This window comes from Toxotes jaculatrix, chromosome 3, assembly GCF_017976425.1.
Source record: "Toxotes jaculatrix isolate fToxJac2 chromosome 3, fToxJac2.pri, whole genome shotgun sequence".
NCBI lineage: Eukaryota > Metazoa > Chordata > Actinopteri > Toxotidae > Toxotes > Toxotes jaculatrix.
The window spans coordinates 24220343-24238967 of NC_054396.1; the positions used below are offsets into that span (position 1 = coordinate 24220343).

The 18625-nt window shown below is 40.6% G+C and overlaps 1 protein-coding gene across 2 annotated transcripts in view; it reads left to right on the forward strand.

Moving 5' to 3' along the window:
* Positions 1–8576: 8576 nt before the first annotated feature.
* anks1ab (ankyrin repeat and sterile alpha motif domain containing 1Ab) overlaps positions 8577–18625 on the forward strand; it is a 40202-nt gene continuing 30153 nt past the window's right edge. For both annotated transcript variants that reach the window (XR_005893823.1, XM_041033109.1), the window contains exons 1-2: positions 8577–8653; positions 9194–9617. Coding sequence is in view for 1 of the 2 variants with exons in the window: in XM_041033109.1 (XP_040889043.1) it covers positions 9324–9617 (294 nt within the window). In the remaining variant the exon portion in view is untranslated. The remainder of the gene's footprint in view (positions 8654–9193; positions 9618–18625) is intronic.

The window sequence follows — 18625 nt, forward strand, 5'->3', positions numbered from 1 at the left end:
ATTAACTGTCCAAGCGAACAGAAGGTGATGAGGTTCTAATATTCTCTTTATATTCTCTCTGTGTTTTTGTTTTCCCCAATTCTGAAAGTCTAAATTTGGAATAAGTTGACTTGATAAATTTTTCATATAACCTCACCTCCAACTAAAGGACTTGAATTTTTTATCAGGGTCCTCATCACTTCAAACATATGGTTCTTATCCATACATGCATATAAAAGCAGTTGCAAATTTCTGCATCCCCGGCCTGTAGCTGATGTGTCATCACCAAGATTATTTTTTTGCCTCTCGTACAGAAAATCGTATTTTCTTGCATTTTTGTTTAAAGCTCATTCTGCCCCTGGGTTCATGTGATGTTGTTGTAGTTTCACCTGAACCACTCAAGTTTTTATTTACTTAGCTTTACTTGATTTGTTGCACCTTTGCTCTGACCCAGTTTAATTTTTTTTTTTTTATGACTTCAAAACAACATGCACACACAGTTTATCCTTTTAAGTTGGAAAGTGCCACTGCTGAATATTAACATTTAGTTATTATGTCAGTAAATTAAAGACTACTCTTAAAAAACGATCGAACCACTAAAACTACAACTGCTCCTTTGAAACTTGTGTGATAGGTTATAAGCCTTAAGGAGCCAAAAAAGCAGTGAGTTAAAACAGAAAATCTTCAGACAGGACTGTCAGAAATGTTTTTTATCATTTAAAAAATATCATTCCATGGAAATGTATAATCTGTAAACACAGCATACAGAAGTCGCACAAACAAAAGCATACAAAAGTAACTACGAACAAAATAGAGCTAAAAACCCAGGCAAATGAACAGTACTGTGACTATATCAAGTGCAAGCTAGCTTTAATTTTCCCCCGGGTAACTGTCATCTCAGTTTTTAACTCTTGTTGATTTGGTGTCGTAAACCAACTTTAAATCTCATATTTGACTGTATTTAAATACAGATGAATGTACTGATTTCAACATAACAGATTATCAAAATAAAGTTTATTCTGCATTTTCCCCTGTTCTGTGAAGATTTTTCAAAAGCAGAGTGCAGAGTAAAATAATCAGCCTAAAAAGGCATAAATGAAGGACATACAACCTTCGTATCTATTATGCTGTCTGCCAGCCACCCTGAAAACTTTAAGCCCTTTGTTCTCAACTTGGCTGCTTCTGTACTTTCTACTTAAATACAGAAAATGTTAATATGTACAGCAGTTCCAAATGGAGTCATCAATTTCTGAGTTTAAACAGAATAAGACACGAGTTGTTATTGCTGTGCAGGCAACAAGGAAATGAAGATGGAGCCTTGTACCTCCTGCTCATGTTCTCTCTGCCGTTCTTCTCGTCAGGAGCAGCATGAACAATCTTAAAACATTCCAGCTCAGCCCTTTTCACTTGCACACAAACGCACAACACGATGAATCCAGAAGAGAGAGAGTGCACAATCTGCAGTTCTGTCTAAAATGATCATGAAAGATTACATGCAAACAGCGAGAAGTTTCACAAATCACCTCTTTTCCAGCCTCAGAGGCGTACGCGAAACTGCCTCTGCCAAGTATTGTGAATTGTTTCTATCGGGAAGCTGTCTTTGCAATCGTCTTTGCAAGTGTCTTTCTGCTTATCTACCCTACAGATATTTCTGTTGTTTCCTTCTGTCACTCAGTATGCTCCCTAGGTGGAATTGAAAAACCCATCATCTGTTGCCATCTCATTCATGCATGTAATGGTGTTTAACACAAGGACTGAGAAAAAACAAATGAGCAAAACCTGTTTTTATCAAGGTATTCTGACAGCTTTCCGCTGTTGGTTATTGTGCTTTCTTTGCTTCCTTCTTTTGTCAAAGATTTGAGTTTGTCAGCTCTTTACTAAATAAACTAATTCAAACCCTAAAATAAAACCCAAACCATTTCCTGACACATTTTTATTCCTTTTCTGAGGATCCACTGACATTTTTCTGTTGGCCGTTGGAGGAGTCACATAGTTGAAGTCGTGCTTCTCTCTCTTCTTCATTACCAGATTCACAGTTAATGCTGAATGAAGTTTACAAGATAAAGAAATAACGTATATTCAAAAGAGTAAGGACATTTTCTCTTTCCAAAAATAAAAATGACCAGGTTGAATGCAGGCCAATACAAAAACCCGACGTCATTTTAAATCTGACGTAGCCTTAACAGCCAGCCAGGACTGAATACTGAGTGTTGTCTTGCCTTTTACTTCAGCAACGAGTAAAATTGCTTCTAAAAATATGCTCAATATAGAGTCAAGGGCAGAGTCTATTTTTAAGGAAGGAAAGGATTCTTACTCTCTAAAATTCTTTGATGTCCAAAAGTTAAAAAGGCTAAAAGCCTTTGGCTAAGCGCTGTGTATCTAAAGATGAAGGCAGATTTAGCCATAGCAATAAACTTTTTGCACATAAAAGACAGTAGGCAGGGGTTTGTGCAGCAGGGAGAGCAGAGTGATCGCAGAGAGACGTTCCTGTAGTATTTTATTCGTTGAGTATGTGCAAATGCTGGATTTTCCTTCTTCAACTGTTTTCCCTCAAAAGTGCTATGTGAGCCGTCGCATAATGGAAGTGGATTGTCTGAGTAGTGTCACTTCCTTGACAATAAATTTCTTGACTCTCGGCTGAATGTATTAAGCATGTCTAATTGATTCATGACTGCCAATATCATTACAATCATTAAGACATATATCTCCAGTATTCTCAGGATATGGAGCTTGTCAAGGGCAGCTATTACGGCGGTGTTACACTGAGAGTGACCTGGCTGTGAACCGTCAGCATTATCTGTGGATTAATTACCCTGCCTTCTCATCCTTGCTCTACCTGCTCTCCTCTGTGCCCCCTGCATCTTTTTCTCGCTTATTCCCTTTGTCCTTTCTTCCCTCTGAATTTAAATGTGTCCCTTCTTCGTTCTCCCCCCATGTACCTCTGATAAGATGTGGTGGATTCTAAGTTATTAGATTAAACTGAACGTTTTTGCACCTTTTTCTACCTTCAAAATTTTGGGCCAACCGCTATAGAACAGGGACTATGTATAATCTGTCAGGGGCCATTGTCATCGCCAGCTCCCCCCACCCTCCCCTGATGGGAAATTCAGAAACATGGAGCTGTGCCCATTGTTTTCACTGAAAGCACCACAGAGAGCATTAACCTAACACAGGAAGCTCTGCATGCCTCTGACTTCAACACAAACATTTATCCCTGCATGCATACGTACACATACGTGTGCACACACAAATACGCTGGAGACCTGCATGCACACACATCCCTCTTGCACTCAGGATATCATGCCATCGTTCCTTGTATCTTACATACAAATGATGGAACTACAGTTGGATTCCACGGTGCACTTTGATTCTGATCTTTCCAGCATGCTAAATTTATCTGTTAAATTTATCTTTACCCTTATGTGGCCAGCAGCAGTTGTTGTGGGACATGATGCCACGCAGCATGACAGAAAAGAGGGAGCAATGCCTTATCACACTAGACCGAATTTTTTTTCCTTTTTGCAAAGGGTGCAGTGTAAATGCTGCAGTAACGTCACTATCAACCTTTTTTGTTTTGAAGGTGAGAACACTCATCAAAAACACCAGAATGTCCTGCTCAGGACTGATCGCTCTCTATTTTACATTTTCATAACAACGCATCTCATTCGAAGGTATCTACCAACTGTCACCACTTTGTCAAGCCTTCAGATTCAGATCACATCCTGTTTATCCAGTCGCCTTCACACTAGGAACACGATTAGTAATAGAAGCGATGTATGCCACTGTGTGACTGCCCCTGCAGTTAGAGGGTAAAGTGCCTTCTAAAGCATTTTCAGCTTAGAAAACTGTCTTTTATTGTAACGATAGTGTTCAAACAAGCTGCCACAGGACAAGATGAACTCTGTTTTATGAATATTTCTATCTCATACTCCAAAGGAGAATTACAACTAAACAAGCCCAAGAGTCTTCAGCCATGCTAGCAGCTCTGTGAGGCTGTACTTGAGGCACAGCAGTGCCCTGAGGTGCATGTGTAAATGCCCTGGAAAGGGGGATGTTTAATAGAAAGATGAGCAGACACGCCCTTTCCTCTGCTCACAACTCTGTATGTTTTTTTAATACAAACTCCATACAATATAGCACAGCAATACAAATATGTGAAACATAAAACCCCGCGCTACATCGCGGTTAGCATCGCGATTAGCATCTTTCAAACTTCCACTCAACAGCAAATACAACCATTCACTCACAGAAACACTTTCACAACCAATGCTACACATTAACAGAACACATTCGTCCATCAGTAAATCCTTATTAACCATCCATACCTGGAAAGGGGGATGTTTAATAGAAAGATGAGCAGACCAAAGACTATAAGACATGGACGCACCCGTGACGTCAACCATTGGTTTCGGGGAGTCCGTTTTGTGACCAAACCATGAGCTGCGCCATCTTGGATTTTAGTGAGAGTGTACTTTCCATATTTGGCGGAGAGGCGATTATTCTACGGGTCAGCCGAGGTTAGCCGGCCGAGAACCCGCCCACTTAGCTCGGAGCAATATTTAATATTTACCGGCTTTCACCGCTGCCTCCATCCACTAGCCACTTATAGTTACAGCAGCCGCTTACTGACGGAGCTGCTTGTCCATGCAGCGTCGGACTTTTTAGACAGAAAAATGAGACGAAATAAAAATTATAGCCCAGTATTCCCGCAATAAACGGACTCTGAGAGCACGGAACACACCGCAACAGCATTCCTAACATTAGCTGCTCCGGTCCTCTATCTGTGTCAGCAGCGACCATGAATCGGCAATTAAGTCATAAGCCAGCGCTAAAATATGCTAATACATGCTAATTAGTGCAAACATCCAGGTAAAATAGTGATAAATTTACTTACCGAAAAAACTGCAACACAGACTCCTTCGACGGTCGGTTAGTACAGTCCACACTACAACAAGCCGTATTGTCCCAAAAACCTATCCAAACATTGGCAAACAAACACGGACACTGCAGCACCGGTCAACCGCTGGAGGTAGCCGGAAGCCTCTGGGTGTAGCCGCCTAGCCCAGCCGGTGCTTTAGCAAAGAGCTAACTGCCAGCGCCTGTCTATGGAGCTGTCACTCAACGTAACCACGCCCCAATTTATGTAAGAATTTTAAGTCTAAATAACACCAAAACGGTTGTGGTACAAAAAAAAATCCCCCCCAAGCTCTTTCCTCTGCTCACAACTCTATTAATTTAAGAGAGGGACCGATGCGCCCGCTCACCAAGCTCTGCAGCTCTAGACTCCCCCTGCTGGAGACCTCCGACTACTACTACTTGCTTATATGGGAGTTATTTTAAACGAAGAAATAAGGAAATAAAGAAAACATAATACTGTGCATCAGCATAATAGAACTGACATTAACCTAAAAATGTGAGACATAGACTAACAGAAATAACAACAAATCAGAGTATGAACATAAAACTGAACCTCACTATTTCATCCTAACACACTAACAATGACATTTCTAACATGCTGATCTTTAGGTGGTACATTGTTTACCATGTTAACCATCTCAGTGGAGCCTGTTAGCATGCTAACATTTGGACAAATTGAAATGCCAACCCAATGATGGCACCAGATGAAAGGTCAGGGGATTGTGAAAGTTATTACAAAAGTCAGCAGGATTTTTCTCTGGGGACCACAGATATTTCATACCTAATTTCGTGGCAGCCCAGCTGTTGAGACTCTTCCTTCAAAAACCAACCAACCAGGGGTGTACCAGTGGCTCACCTGGTTAGGCCCATACCATTAAGACACTGTCTTTACCACAATGGTCCAGGCTAGAATCTAGCCAGGGCCGTTTTCTGCATGTCGTCCCCTGATGTTTTCCTGTCTCTTTCAACTGACTGTCAATTAAAGGCAAAACAACCATAATATATACCACGTTGCCATACCTTGAGAAATGCTGCTCGTGTGGTTAAAAATGCCAGAGAATTGTCAATTTTCCCATAATCTACAGATGCTGGAGATGCTATTGATAAGAGGGTATTTGGGGAAATTCACAGAATAACCCAGTGAGATTACCAACTAAACCCAGATAGGCGCTAAGAAAAGATGCTATCTCTGCCCTCCAGTGTCTATTTCTCGCTCCCCTTCTCTAACGCTGATGGATATCCAGCGCTACGTCTTAACTCAGCCATGCACACTTGCCCTCCCATTTCCCTGCAGAGAGGTCAGCTCTGTCCATGTCTGCTGGAAAGCTTTCACAGGAGTCTCATCTTTAGCCATTCTGAGCTATCAGCAGGTAGTTTTGCTGTTGCCTCTGCTGAAGTGATTTATTTTTTACCTCGACTTTGAAGTAACTTTTACAACCAAGCAATGTTTGAAGAGTGCGATTACAAAGTGAGACACCTGTGCTCGAGAGCTCTAAAATAATGCAAATAACATGACTTTCACTGCCTGGATATTGAATTTGTTTTGGGTTATTTCAAAATATGCATACAGTGTATGCTGTTGCCCTGTAATTGATCTGTTTATTTATAGTCTTCTGAGCATAACTTGATCTTCTATCTTTTATTTCCGTGTGTGTGTGTGGGGGGAGGGTGTTTTGCTTGTCCAGTGATGAACAGCATGAATTCCCACATTTCGGGGCTCTGAAAACGATATCTTGGGTTGAATGGCATCCCTGCTGCCTTGGGGAACAGCTGACCCCAAAGGTTAGCATCAGAGCATTCTTGTCTGTGACTCTCGGGTTAACGTCCTCTCATATTCTCTAAGGGGAACAAGCCAAACACAGTGCAGTGGGATTTCAGAGAATGAACCAAATGACTGTCATTTGGGTCTGTAGATTCCCAAGCATATGGGGAATTGTACAGCACATTTTGTGGTGTTCATGAGAAGCTGATTTGGGGCTTTGTTGCAATTGGCAGATTTGTTTGAGGCTAGACAGCCTATCTAAAGGCAATAGCATCCTAGGTTGATTAACTTTATGAGACCTTTACCCAGTGGCCTCATTCTCCGCCTGCGTAATGCCGTCTGATTAGGTGGGAACTGCAGGGCACCAAATTGCAGAGAAGGATAATGATTTATAGGCTGGAGTGGTGCAAAAACTGATTTTAGAAGTTGCGCAGTGTTATTAAAATTGTCAATTGTGGACCTGGGGACACATACAGCAAATGGAAAGAATGTCACAAACAGAATCAAGAATCCTGAAAAGGCGTCCGTGTGTCAGAGAGCACACAACACATACACACATACACACACCATGCTCCAGTGTGTGTGTTTACTGTACGCGCTGCCTCTCTGTGACTTGCACAGTGTGCATGTCTTTGTTGGAGAAGAGTGTTCATGAGTCACCACTGTCTTTAGCCTGAGGCTCAGCAGCCAGCCAGCTGAAGGAGGGGATGCATGTTTTATTTTAGTCGCTCTAATATGCCGTGAAGACATCATTATCTTGAAACATGTTGAATTCCAGAGCCTCTATTGTTTAAAATGGCGCAGAAGATGTGGATAACTTAAACTGTTTAATCCTCATCACCGTCATAGAGATCATTAGATGTGCAATTCTACGTGCTTCATTAGATATGACTTCTGTTATTGCCAGTTAAGCAGTGTGCGACTGTGTGAACCGTCCTTGGCGAGCGAAGGATGTTATCTTTTCTGTCATGCACATACCAGCGCTGCCCATAGGGAAGAGGTGAGCATGCAAGGAACTTGGCTGATTGAGGGCACAGGGCACAGAGGCGCGCTGTGCATGGACACGGTTGCCTGTGAATGCTAAAGATGCCTCACAAGAGACCCTTTTGTCAGCATCAGATCCCTTTGAAAAGAGTCATGAATAGCATAGAGTGTGTGAAATCTTTTCTACACTCCTCCCATATCATCAGTATTTCCTATCTTTATTTTTTCAAACCTCTACAAATCCCAAGAGTTCATATTTCCCATACACAACCAAGTGAAACAATACAATAAAAACACTTCATGGCATTTATGGTTTGGTAAATTATATCATTGAGATATTTTCCTTCAAATATATCACAGAAAAGTAGTGAAAATCAATGTAATCTAATGATTTTGGCATCAAAATCAGTGTTTTGCCTCCGTGAAGTGTCACCACTTTAGCCTCCACTGGATTTGTGACCGTAAAATGTGTGCATGGAAGTCTATTAGAGATGAATCTCTGGGTCAGGCAGAATTTTTTGAGGAAAAAAAAGAAAAAGCATCCAGAAGAACATCTTACGTTCTCTGCTACACTTCAGGTCATTGACAGGCTTGGGCCAAGAAGTGTTCTAGATGGAAAGACAGATAGATGTGTGTGGCAGTTTATGGGACACTCCATGCTGGTTCAACAAAGGTCTGAAATGCTATTTCCACATGTCTGCCCTACAACAACAAAACTGAGCTCAACTCAGTAACCTCAGTCTCCTGCACAAACACACTCTCAGACACACACACAGACAGCAAAGGAGGAATCCCGTCTCCCCCTCCTTTAAAATGGAGCAGCCACCCAGTGCGTCAGTAACCTGATTACCCCAGCTGTCAGTCTGAATAAGGTCAGGCTTTGGGATCCTCCCGTCCTCTGATCCTCACTATGGGACAGAGCCAGTCCTCCTGAAGAGTCTGAAAACCTCAGAGCAGGATGGACACAAGTGCACGGAGCAGGGAAAGAACCATGACTAAATAAGTCAGAAGGTAAGAGGATGCAGTGATGAGGACTTTTTTGATATCATAGCGAGAGATTTTGCGTTTGCCGCTGATTGAGTCAGACATCAGGCATCAAGCTAGATCTTAAAGTGCTACAGATTTAATGCATCTGTGTGTTTCTGAGTAGTATACACAGTGGTGTATCTTACATAGATGCTCGTGGATACAGGTATACATGCTTCTCGCTTCATCTGATCCTGGTCTCCTGTTTTGTATTTCACTTGGAATATTCTCTTCCAGCAACTGCATGATACATGTTGTACTGAGAAAAGTAACTGTAAGACTATCAAAAAAAAAAAAAAAGTCACAGCTGAGAGGATAAAGGAGGGGGACTCTTTGAGGCAGCCAGTCACTAAGGGGAGGGCAACAGGATACAACTAGTGGGTGGACCTTGATGATTGTTTCTGTGCACAAGTCTCTCACTTATATTCTCCCTTTCCCTCCAAACAAGAGCACTTTGGATGAGTTTGAGTCAATTGGAGTGCAGGCAGTCTACAGTGCTTATATATACTTTACTGTTTCTTTCAGCTCTACCTGTGACTGGCTTTACAACACCAGATATTTTAAAGCTCCCTGCATCACCCTCTGGACTGGCAAAACAAGTCAGAGTACTGCAGGAAATTGAGGACCCTGAGCTGCGCTTGGCAGCTCCAAAACAATGGCACAGTGCTTGCCGGATGCCAGCCCCACCAAGGTGATCCAGAATCCAGAGGCTGACATCAAGGACTCGAGTGAAGTTTCAACTGAGTCTGCATCAGCTGTGGCGGTCAAAGTCAGACCTGCAGACCTGGGGCTGATTCGAAGCCTGTCCAAGTCGGACTCTGACTTGCTGGCGTCACCACTCGGAGAAGAGGAAGGAGGTCTGGCCGGCCGCAGTGGGTCGGTGTCTAACTGCAGCTCTGGGCAGCCGTCCATGAAGCGCATGCCTTCCTTTGCCTCTGAGTGGGATGAGGTAATACTCGAGCTCTGGGGATGGGAAACAAGTGGGAGGGTGTGGAGAACAGAGGGAGTGGCACTTTCAGAGTTAAGGCATGGACAGGCTTTCAAGTGGAGTGTGCTAATGTCCTTTAGAGAGAGTGTGTTCGCGTGTGTGAATGTGTGAGAAAAAAAAAAAAGAGACCGATAAGAGAAGCAACTGAGGATTAGTGCGAAAAGAAGAAAGAGATGGGAATGGGTGAGGCAGCACATTTCAGGGGAGAGGAAGGAAAGAAGGAAGGAAGGGGGGGCAGAGGTAGGAGTGTGAGAGCGATCAGGAGTCCAGCAAAAGCAGTGATAGAGTAACTTTACCCAGGCTGTCGGCGGAGAATGCCTGTGGGCGAGTGCTTGAATGCATGAATGGCTTGATCACTTGCACCGACCTCCCTGCAGCAGTCCTGGCATCCAAGACTAATTGGGCTTGTGCTGTCATTCCACATCCACTCAGTACATGTCTCAGGGGCCGACCCACGCTTCCACTGTCTCCTCCTGCACTCCTCTGGCTCCTTTGCTCCATCTTGCGCCATCTCCTTTCAGCCCACTCTGAGCAGCCCCCCACCCATTAACCCCAAAAGCCTTAACTTGTGATTTTTGAGCACTCTGGAGCGTCAGTGCAGCACACCCTGAAGCGCTGCAAAGACCCTGAAATGAATAATCATTTCTTACCAAAACTTTCAAACACACTTAAATAGTTGATAACCTGTGGGGATAATGGCTGAAAACTGTTTATATATTGTTATAGTGTACAGCTCAGAGGCAAAATTACACTGTCTACAGCACATGAGAACATTTCTGACATTCTCTGCTGAGTGCTCAGTCCCTATCACAATTATAAAAAGTATAGAATCTTATTCAGACTATTAGGTTAAGTTTTGGCACAGTGCAACATTTTGTCATATTCAACTGATATCACAGCTCGCAACTGCATTAAGTAGCAGAGAAAATCCTGTTGGTGCTGCTTTATTTCTTGTGAAACACATACTGAGCAAGTCATCTTCAGTTGTGGTTGCGGTTCTTGTTTATCTACATTGACTTTGTGCATTTTTACGTGCTGCTTTTTTCACTTCTTTGAGCTTGTCAGGGCCATAGTAATTGTGCTGATGCAACATTTTCTCAATGATCTCACAAATGACTTTATCTTGTTGGTGTTTTCAATCTTGGCCACCAGAATCCTTGAATACAGAAGCAGTCTTAAATGAGTTTCAAATCTTGGACTTCTCTAGGACTCATCTTAGTGTCTTCACCTAGTCTGGATAGCCGTAGGCCCCAGACCTCCAAAGGTCCCAAACCTCCCAGGTTCACTCCATATCAATTGGGCCAACACAATTTGATGCCAACTCTTTTAACTTGAATTGTGAATATGCTTGAAATTTGCACCACTGAAGTAAAATATCAGCTAACAGGTTCACCATCCTGTGGTCCTGGTCAAAACCTTGTATTAATGCCTAAACTGTTTTCATTTCTGTTAAGCTCATCAGTTGTAAAGTTTGTTCCAACAAATTGCTTTAATCTCTTTCTGAGTGCCAAGTAATTAACTTACTGAAAACCTCGGGCAAGGTAGAATTGTTATATCGTAGATGTAATGTAAAGCTGCAAGCAGCAATTATTTTCATTATCAATACATCTGACAATTACTACCAGCCGCCACAGTGTGGCTGGTCTTGTTTTCATCTTGTGAGTATGTATGAGTGTTTGTGGGTGGGTGGCAAAATGTGATCCAGGAGACAATTGCTGTAGTGGCAACTACTACATAAGTGATCTTGAGTAGTGTTGAAACTATAGGTTTCTTTAACAATCGATTGATTGTTCAATGAAAAAATGTTAGACAATACTGATAAATGCCCATGCGAACATATTGTTAAAACCCAACAATGTTGAGTTCAGTCAACTAATCGTTTCAGCTTTAGGTTAGTGTCTGGGTGCGTGGGGATTGAAAGAAACTGCCATGTGTAATGGGTATCAATAGGGGCACGACAACACACTTTTGCCCCATGACCACCTTAATGCAGGCCATGGTCTTCACCAGAGTCAAGTTCTGCTCACATGAACAAGGCATGGCTAATACTATATGCTGTGATCATGCTCCTTTTTTCATCTTTACAACAAAGGTAGTTTGGTGTCACCTCATAAAACTCAGACATCTTAGACTTTTACTTAACTTTATATTTGTCACCTCTCCCTGTACCGAGCCTGATCCCCACTCCTCCCCTCTGCTCTCTGCCAGAAATGTTTATTCAGGCCATGTTGGGTGGAGTGTCCTGTTCTCAAGGGCATCCTGTTTTGCAGCTGCTCCTGAGTGTCTGTTTCTCTTCCAGATTTCAAGGGATTTGTTTGGGTTGGGGATATGGGTGTGTGTATGGGCGAGGGCAAAAATCGACTCTGGCTTTTGCATATATCTTATGAAATGATCAACCACCCCCATCGACATTAAAGCGACACATAAGGCTCAGGGGGAGGCTGGGCTTTAAGTCACATACATAAACATACTCTTATGTCAGGGCATGCACACTCACAGAAAACCAATGTACTGAATACAAGCATTGGCATTCAGATGGTATTATTAGAAAAAAGGAAGTTATAAGCTGAAGTATAACCTTTAAGTCCCACAGTATATATTTTAAATGGTATCATCTCTGGCAGCTTATGCAACTGCTGACCATTTTTTTGGGTCCTATTGTAGTGAAAGTACTTGGCGTTCTATTCAGACCTTTACTAAGAAAAGAATCAGCCAATGTGATGAGACAGTTTTTTCTGGAATTTCTTTTCTGACGTAGCTTTCTTTCTGAACTACCTCACACAGAGCAAATGCGGTCAGGTGGCCAAAATGTTAAGCCATCTGGTGGTGTCATTAGTCTAATTAAATAAAACTTTAATGAAGGAAGATGGTCAATGGAAAAACCTCAAAGACACATACCACATCCACTCTCAGCCCTGTAGGTGGCTACACTGTGAGTGCTGCTGCCTGTCTGATGATCCTGATTTATGAGTGTGTATTATGATGTCCTCTACCTGTCCTGTCAGCTTTTGTTGGATTAGTAAATCATTCTTTGGACATCTGACTCAGGTTTCTATATGGATGCTCCTTCTGCATTTTTTTAAATGCAGGGTCCCATTGTAAAATTGCCTTTAACATCCTGCACTGAGTTACAATTAAAAATCGTTAAAAGTCAGAGGTTTAGGTTTAGTGTTTAGTTTTCATGATTTTGTACACATATTTTCTGAGGTAGCCACCAAGGTAACGTCAGCTTCCAGTTAGTTGTTATAACTTGCTGCCTTAGCTAAAGTTCAATCAGAGCAAACGTTTTTGATAAACTGGTGAAAGTATGTGTGTGGTAACATGAAGTAGTTGTTAGGCTTTTGGCGATGGAGAATTTTGTTAGCTACTGTTCGCTGCAAATTGGTGAGACAAACTTTACCTGCTCAATATAAAGTCCAAAAACTCAAACTCAAATCACCATTCAATGTGTAGCATTTAATTTAAGCTAAATGTATTTGATTCTTTTGAACCCGGTTTTCACCCCCAAAAGATTAAGTTACGAAATGTCGTAAAAAGCTTTTTACTATTTTGTGAATATTCAAAATAAACACAGATAAACTGACAGTTTAAAAAGTAACGAGAATGGGAATAATGCAGAACAGGGTTCATTAGTAAATAACCAAGAGCTGATTATATCTATTCAAATGAACGATAATGAGACCTGCAAACACTATGCCATGTCAAACAAAGCACAACAGCTGTGCTGAATTATGGACTACCGAGGCCACTGTTGTTAGAGGAATTTGTATTAGGGCTACAAACAGCCTACAACTGACAATTATTTTCATTATCAGTTAATCTGCTGGTTGTTTTCTCGATTATTTGTTTGGTCTATGATAGTGATAAATGCCCATTAAAATATCCTTAGCTGTAAGGTGACATCATTATCTATTTATTTAAAACCAGACATTTAGCAAATGTAATTGTTTCTCCTGTTAAACTGCAGTTTAGCTGCCCTGGAGCAATTTATTGTTGTCATGTCGATGTTACAGATACAGAAATAGGAAACACGATTGAAGAACAAAATGGACCCATGAATACAATGGGTATGTCCACACTACTTTCACTACTTTTTTTGTGTGTTCATGTATTTTAAGGTGGATACTTCCTATCCCTTTAAGATGAACCCCACAAATAACCTCGTTATATAAGAATCTTGCTTTTCAGTGATCATCACACTCGTTACTAATAATAGAAATGGCACTTATGATTAAGGTGATTGACGTCTTCATTACATCTGTGCATTACTCAAAAGGCAAAGGTTAACACAGCAACATGTTACAGATGCTTGAGTGGCTTTGTTCGTGTGCGTACTCTAAATTTCCCAGCTGTATTCCTGAGGTCATTACACATGCAAGCTTTCAAAGTGCATACAGTGTGTGTGTGTGTGTGTGTGTGTGTGTGTCTGTGTGTGTGTCTGTTTATATGCTTCTTCGGCCGTGGTTTTACGTAATATATATAGATTGAGACCCCTGATGAAAATCCCCATATTATTATTACTACTTCTATTGTTATTATCATTATTATTATTATTATTAACTTGTCTGTGTTATTCATTTTAAATCTTAATGCTTTATACATCTTTGTAACATAATAATTTTGAAATGGATATGGATAGTGTGGTTAAAGATATACAATTGCTCTTAATATGATTGATAAACAAAAAGTAGTTTTCAGTATCTGTGAATTTGAATTGGCCGGAGGGAAATGAAAAATAATCAACGTACAAAGCATTTTCACATTGGCAATTCCAGATGATAAAAAGGGACTATTTTCACAGTCCGTGTAAGCTGGTTTATAATTCATATAGAGAGCTACGGCAGAGTGAACACATCCCAAGATCTGGTTAGACAGATGTGGTACATGAATATGAGAGTAGTGGTGATGTTGGTGGGGGCTGGGTGGAGGGACGCACTATCTTGTTTCACCTGTAACATTACTCATAAGATTTCTCACCAAGTGTAATACAGGACACCCCATATTGCATCCAGTTTGCTTTTTAATGGTGTTACTCTACATTTGCAAGGACTGGACCTGTTGAAAACTTTGCCAGTTTGAAAATTGCAATATGAGGATCTAAAATTGAAGGGACAACAATGGTGGGTTCCTTGTTTCATAATTTGAAAATTGTATGATAGTATTATGTTATCTAGTGAGCAGTTTTTTGTTAACTTTAGTTAGCTCATGACAAATGTTGCTGGTCTAATAGTAGCTGCTTCTCCGAAAAGCCGAACCATTCTTTTAATAATAACTATCAACTGTGACTTTTGCAGTGACACATATAGGCAAAAAAATGATTCAATTCAATAACAACCTTTTTTGTGATGCTTATTACATAAAGAAAAAGCTGGAGGCATCAAGAGCAGGGTGGTAAATGGTCATATAAAATATTGGTCTTGAAATGCTGGTGTTTTTAAGGTCTAGGGCTGGGTAGTGACTGAATTTTGTCCATATGAGAGTACACTGTCAAAAACCGCCAGATTATTTGGCTTGTTTACTTTTCCTTTGTACAGATATTCCTTCATTTAGAGCACATTATTTTGGCTAATGTTCTTTTATGGCTCATTTGTGTTAAAACCAAATTGAATTGCATTTAAGAAATTTGGCTTATTTGGTCAAATAGAAAAAGAGGTTTTAGTACTCACACCCAAACCCAGGTATTGTAATGGCATCACTACTGAGCATACCCAGCACTACTCGTGTCACTACAAGTCTGTGCTGAAATTTTTACTATTTTCCCATTCCTAGTTGTAGTCGTTGTCATTAATCATGCTTTAGTTTTGTACAATATGAATACTCTGAGTGCAGCAATATTTTCCCCCAGAACACAACTGCCAATAAAAAAAAAAAAAACAGCTGCATGTTATAGAATTTTTCAGTTAGGTAAATACACCATACATTACCATTTCCAAAAGAAGGATGGCTGCTCTAACTGATTTACATATACATACCTGGATGTATCTATATTATGCAATTAGGTCAAAATAGTTGCTGATTATTTTTATTTTTTAATCGACTAACTGACTAATCAACTAATTGTTTCTGCTCTTTATGCAATAAAATTGTCAAATGAAGTTGATTAAAAGCTTTTAAAACATTTCAGTTCTTTTCCCATCCATCAGGCACACACAGAGCTGAAGTCTCTTTTTGTACAAATGAAAAAAACAAAACAAAACAAAACACATAGAGGAATTAAATTTATGATAATCTGACATTATCTGACATTAACTCCCAATTCCATCACGCCGCCTGACAGGTTTCAGGTTCAGTGAAACTACACGGTAAAATCTACACAAACAAACAAACGTTAGCAGTATACTATACAGAAGAGGTGGCATTGCCAGAGCCTTAGATTTACTCATGAAGAGGTAAACAGTCGCCGCATTCGCAGTATACCGCGCAGGCCATCATGACTTTACTGTTACCATTCTCACTGGTTTTATTTATGCTTAATGGTTTCAAAGCTGTCAAAATAATGAAAATCAATCCAAATCACGAGCGTGGCTGGATAGAATTATGTGATCTGGATCTTGTATATTCTGGGGCTACTGGCCCATCTGTCTTTATTGACAATGATACTGAGGCAGTAATCCTGTTTCCAGACCAGTGCCAGCGAAGCAGGAAGCCTTTTTGGTTAGTTTATTATATCCAGCCATCATTTCCATTATCTGTTCTGTTTTGGGCTCACAGCCATCATTTATGCTCAGGAGATATTGACTCAGCGGACGATACTGTACTCTGTATATCTAAAGCACATTGTATAAGATTATTTCACAGTCTCTTATCTTATTAGCTAGCATGTCGATGACTGGAAAAGAAAGATGGGGCAAAGAGAGGCAATGACATGCAAAAAAAAAAGATTACAAGCTGAATTAAATATACATAGCCTTTTTATTATTACTATGCTGAAAGAAGTGATCGTCTGTGAAGTCAATTCCATACTTTACTAACCAGGTTTTAAGGGATTTTTCCATGCTGGACAGTGACAAAATCCAGTATTCTCAAATATGTTTAATGAATTTATTCTAGTTTTGCCTCATTTGTCATTGGTATGTTGAAATGAGGTGAAGGAACGGCTCACGGCTTGACAAATTGTGGACGGTGAGACAGCTTTCAGGAACATCTTGTAAAACAAAAGAGAAAGTAAATGGTTTTCTTTCTCCATTGCAAATTTGCATTTGTGCTCCAAAGTCACAGTGTGATTGCCAGCTCATGTCTCATGCAGTTAGTACAGAATGACAAAGTGTAGTCACTTCGTGTATTCTGCAAAAAAGTAAATAATGAAAATAAGCAGCGTGTATATGGGATACATGGCCGTCTGTACCCCATCTGCATGCTCTAATTTATCGATTTACTTTATCAGTACTTTAGTGCCTATAGCTAACAGCGATTCATCATGATAGAGTTGGCATACTGGGTATAGTACTTCAAGTCACTTTAGTTGATACTGGCTGCTGGAATTGATTGTCTTAATAACTGACTAATGCAATTATTTTACAATTTAATTATGTTGGCACCATCAGTCTTGATCTCTTCTCTGTGCCCTTTGCCGTTTTAAAGGATATAATGCAGTACAGTGATACAGTGCTTTAAAACCCTTGGCCCAGGATGAGTGGTAGAAGATACAGCAGCGGTATCACAGAAATCAGAAACAAGTATCAACTAATAATTACCTAAGAGTTTATTTTTTTTAATTAAGACTCAATATACAAATGCATAAACAACAAGCTTTGATGAGCCGAACACTTTTTTCCTGGAAAGTGAAGTTATCCACACTTTCCCAAAAGGAAGAAGATAATCTGGATGTTCCTATGAAAGAAGCTGAGCTAAGAACTTCCATTATGTGTATGGAAACTGGGAGGTCACCTGAATGTTATCAGAAATATATACATATAGTGGGTTGAGGTTTGGTGACTGCGAAGGCCATAGCATATGATTCCCATCATTTTCATGCTCATCAACCCACTCAGTGACCCCCCTGTGCCTGTGGGTAGTGGCATTGTAATCCTGTTTCTCCATTCATTTTTCAGGTTTTTCCTTTAATTTTAATCTGCTAGGCTAATTTATATGTCAAACTCAACTAAATAACACAGGTTTTCCTGAAAGGAAACTGTCAAACAAAAATCCCCCAAGCAAAACAGAGCAAATCCAACAGTAACTTGACCCTGTAACAGTCGCACCTGTACAGCCAAAGTCTATAAAATACATTCACTCTTGGCAGATTTGTGGCACTAATTTGTCATGGGCCTGTTTTCTTTGCCTCTGTTATCTTATCTAGCTCCAGCTGGGAAAATTTCCAATTAATTCTAATTACATTAAAATATTCCATTTCCTCTTGGAACAGTGCCACATACTCTATGTATATATTCTGTATATTTTCCAGGGGCAGTGATGCACATGATGAGCGTAGGGATAATAAGGACTGTAGAGGAACTCACCAAGGCTGACTGACTCAGGGAAAAACTGCCAAACTCCTGGCCAATGTGGAGCTCTCTTGAAAGTAACAAGCACAGTTGCTGACATGTTGAAGCCACATTGATTCTAGTCAGCAGTCTGTTGTACTTTGATTCCCTGAAAAAAAGATGCAGCCCATGTTGCTCATCTAATCTTTCTTGGGTCTTTTTGGGTCCAATCAAATTCACAAACCCAAGATCAGTCGCAGTTTAAGTTGGGCCCAACTTTGTAGTCCGTCGAGTTGTACTACAAAGTGTGAACCCCGTACCTATTTTGGGTCAGGGCTGCTTTTGGGATTTTCCGAGGCTCAAAGCTATCTGAAGATCTATAGGAAATGCTAAGAGTGTATATACCCTGGAGTGAAATCATCCAGCCACTAAGGACTGTAATCTTAACCTCTTAAATTACATCAAGACCCATCTTCAGAGGAGCTGGTATCAGGCTTCTGGACAAAACAGCGAGCACAGAGATGCTGGAATACAAATGTATTTTCA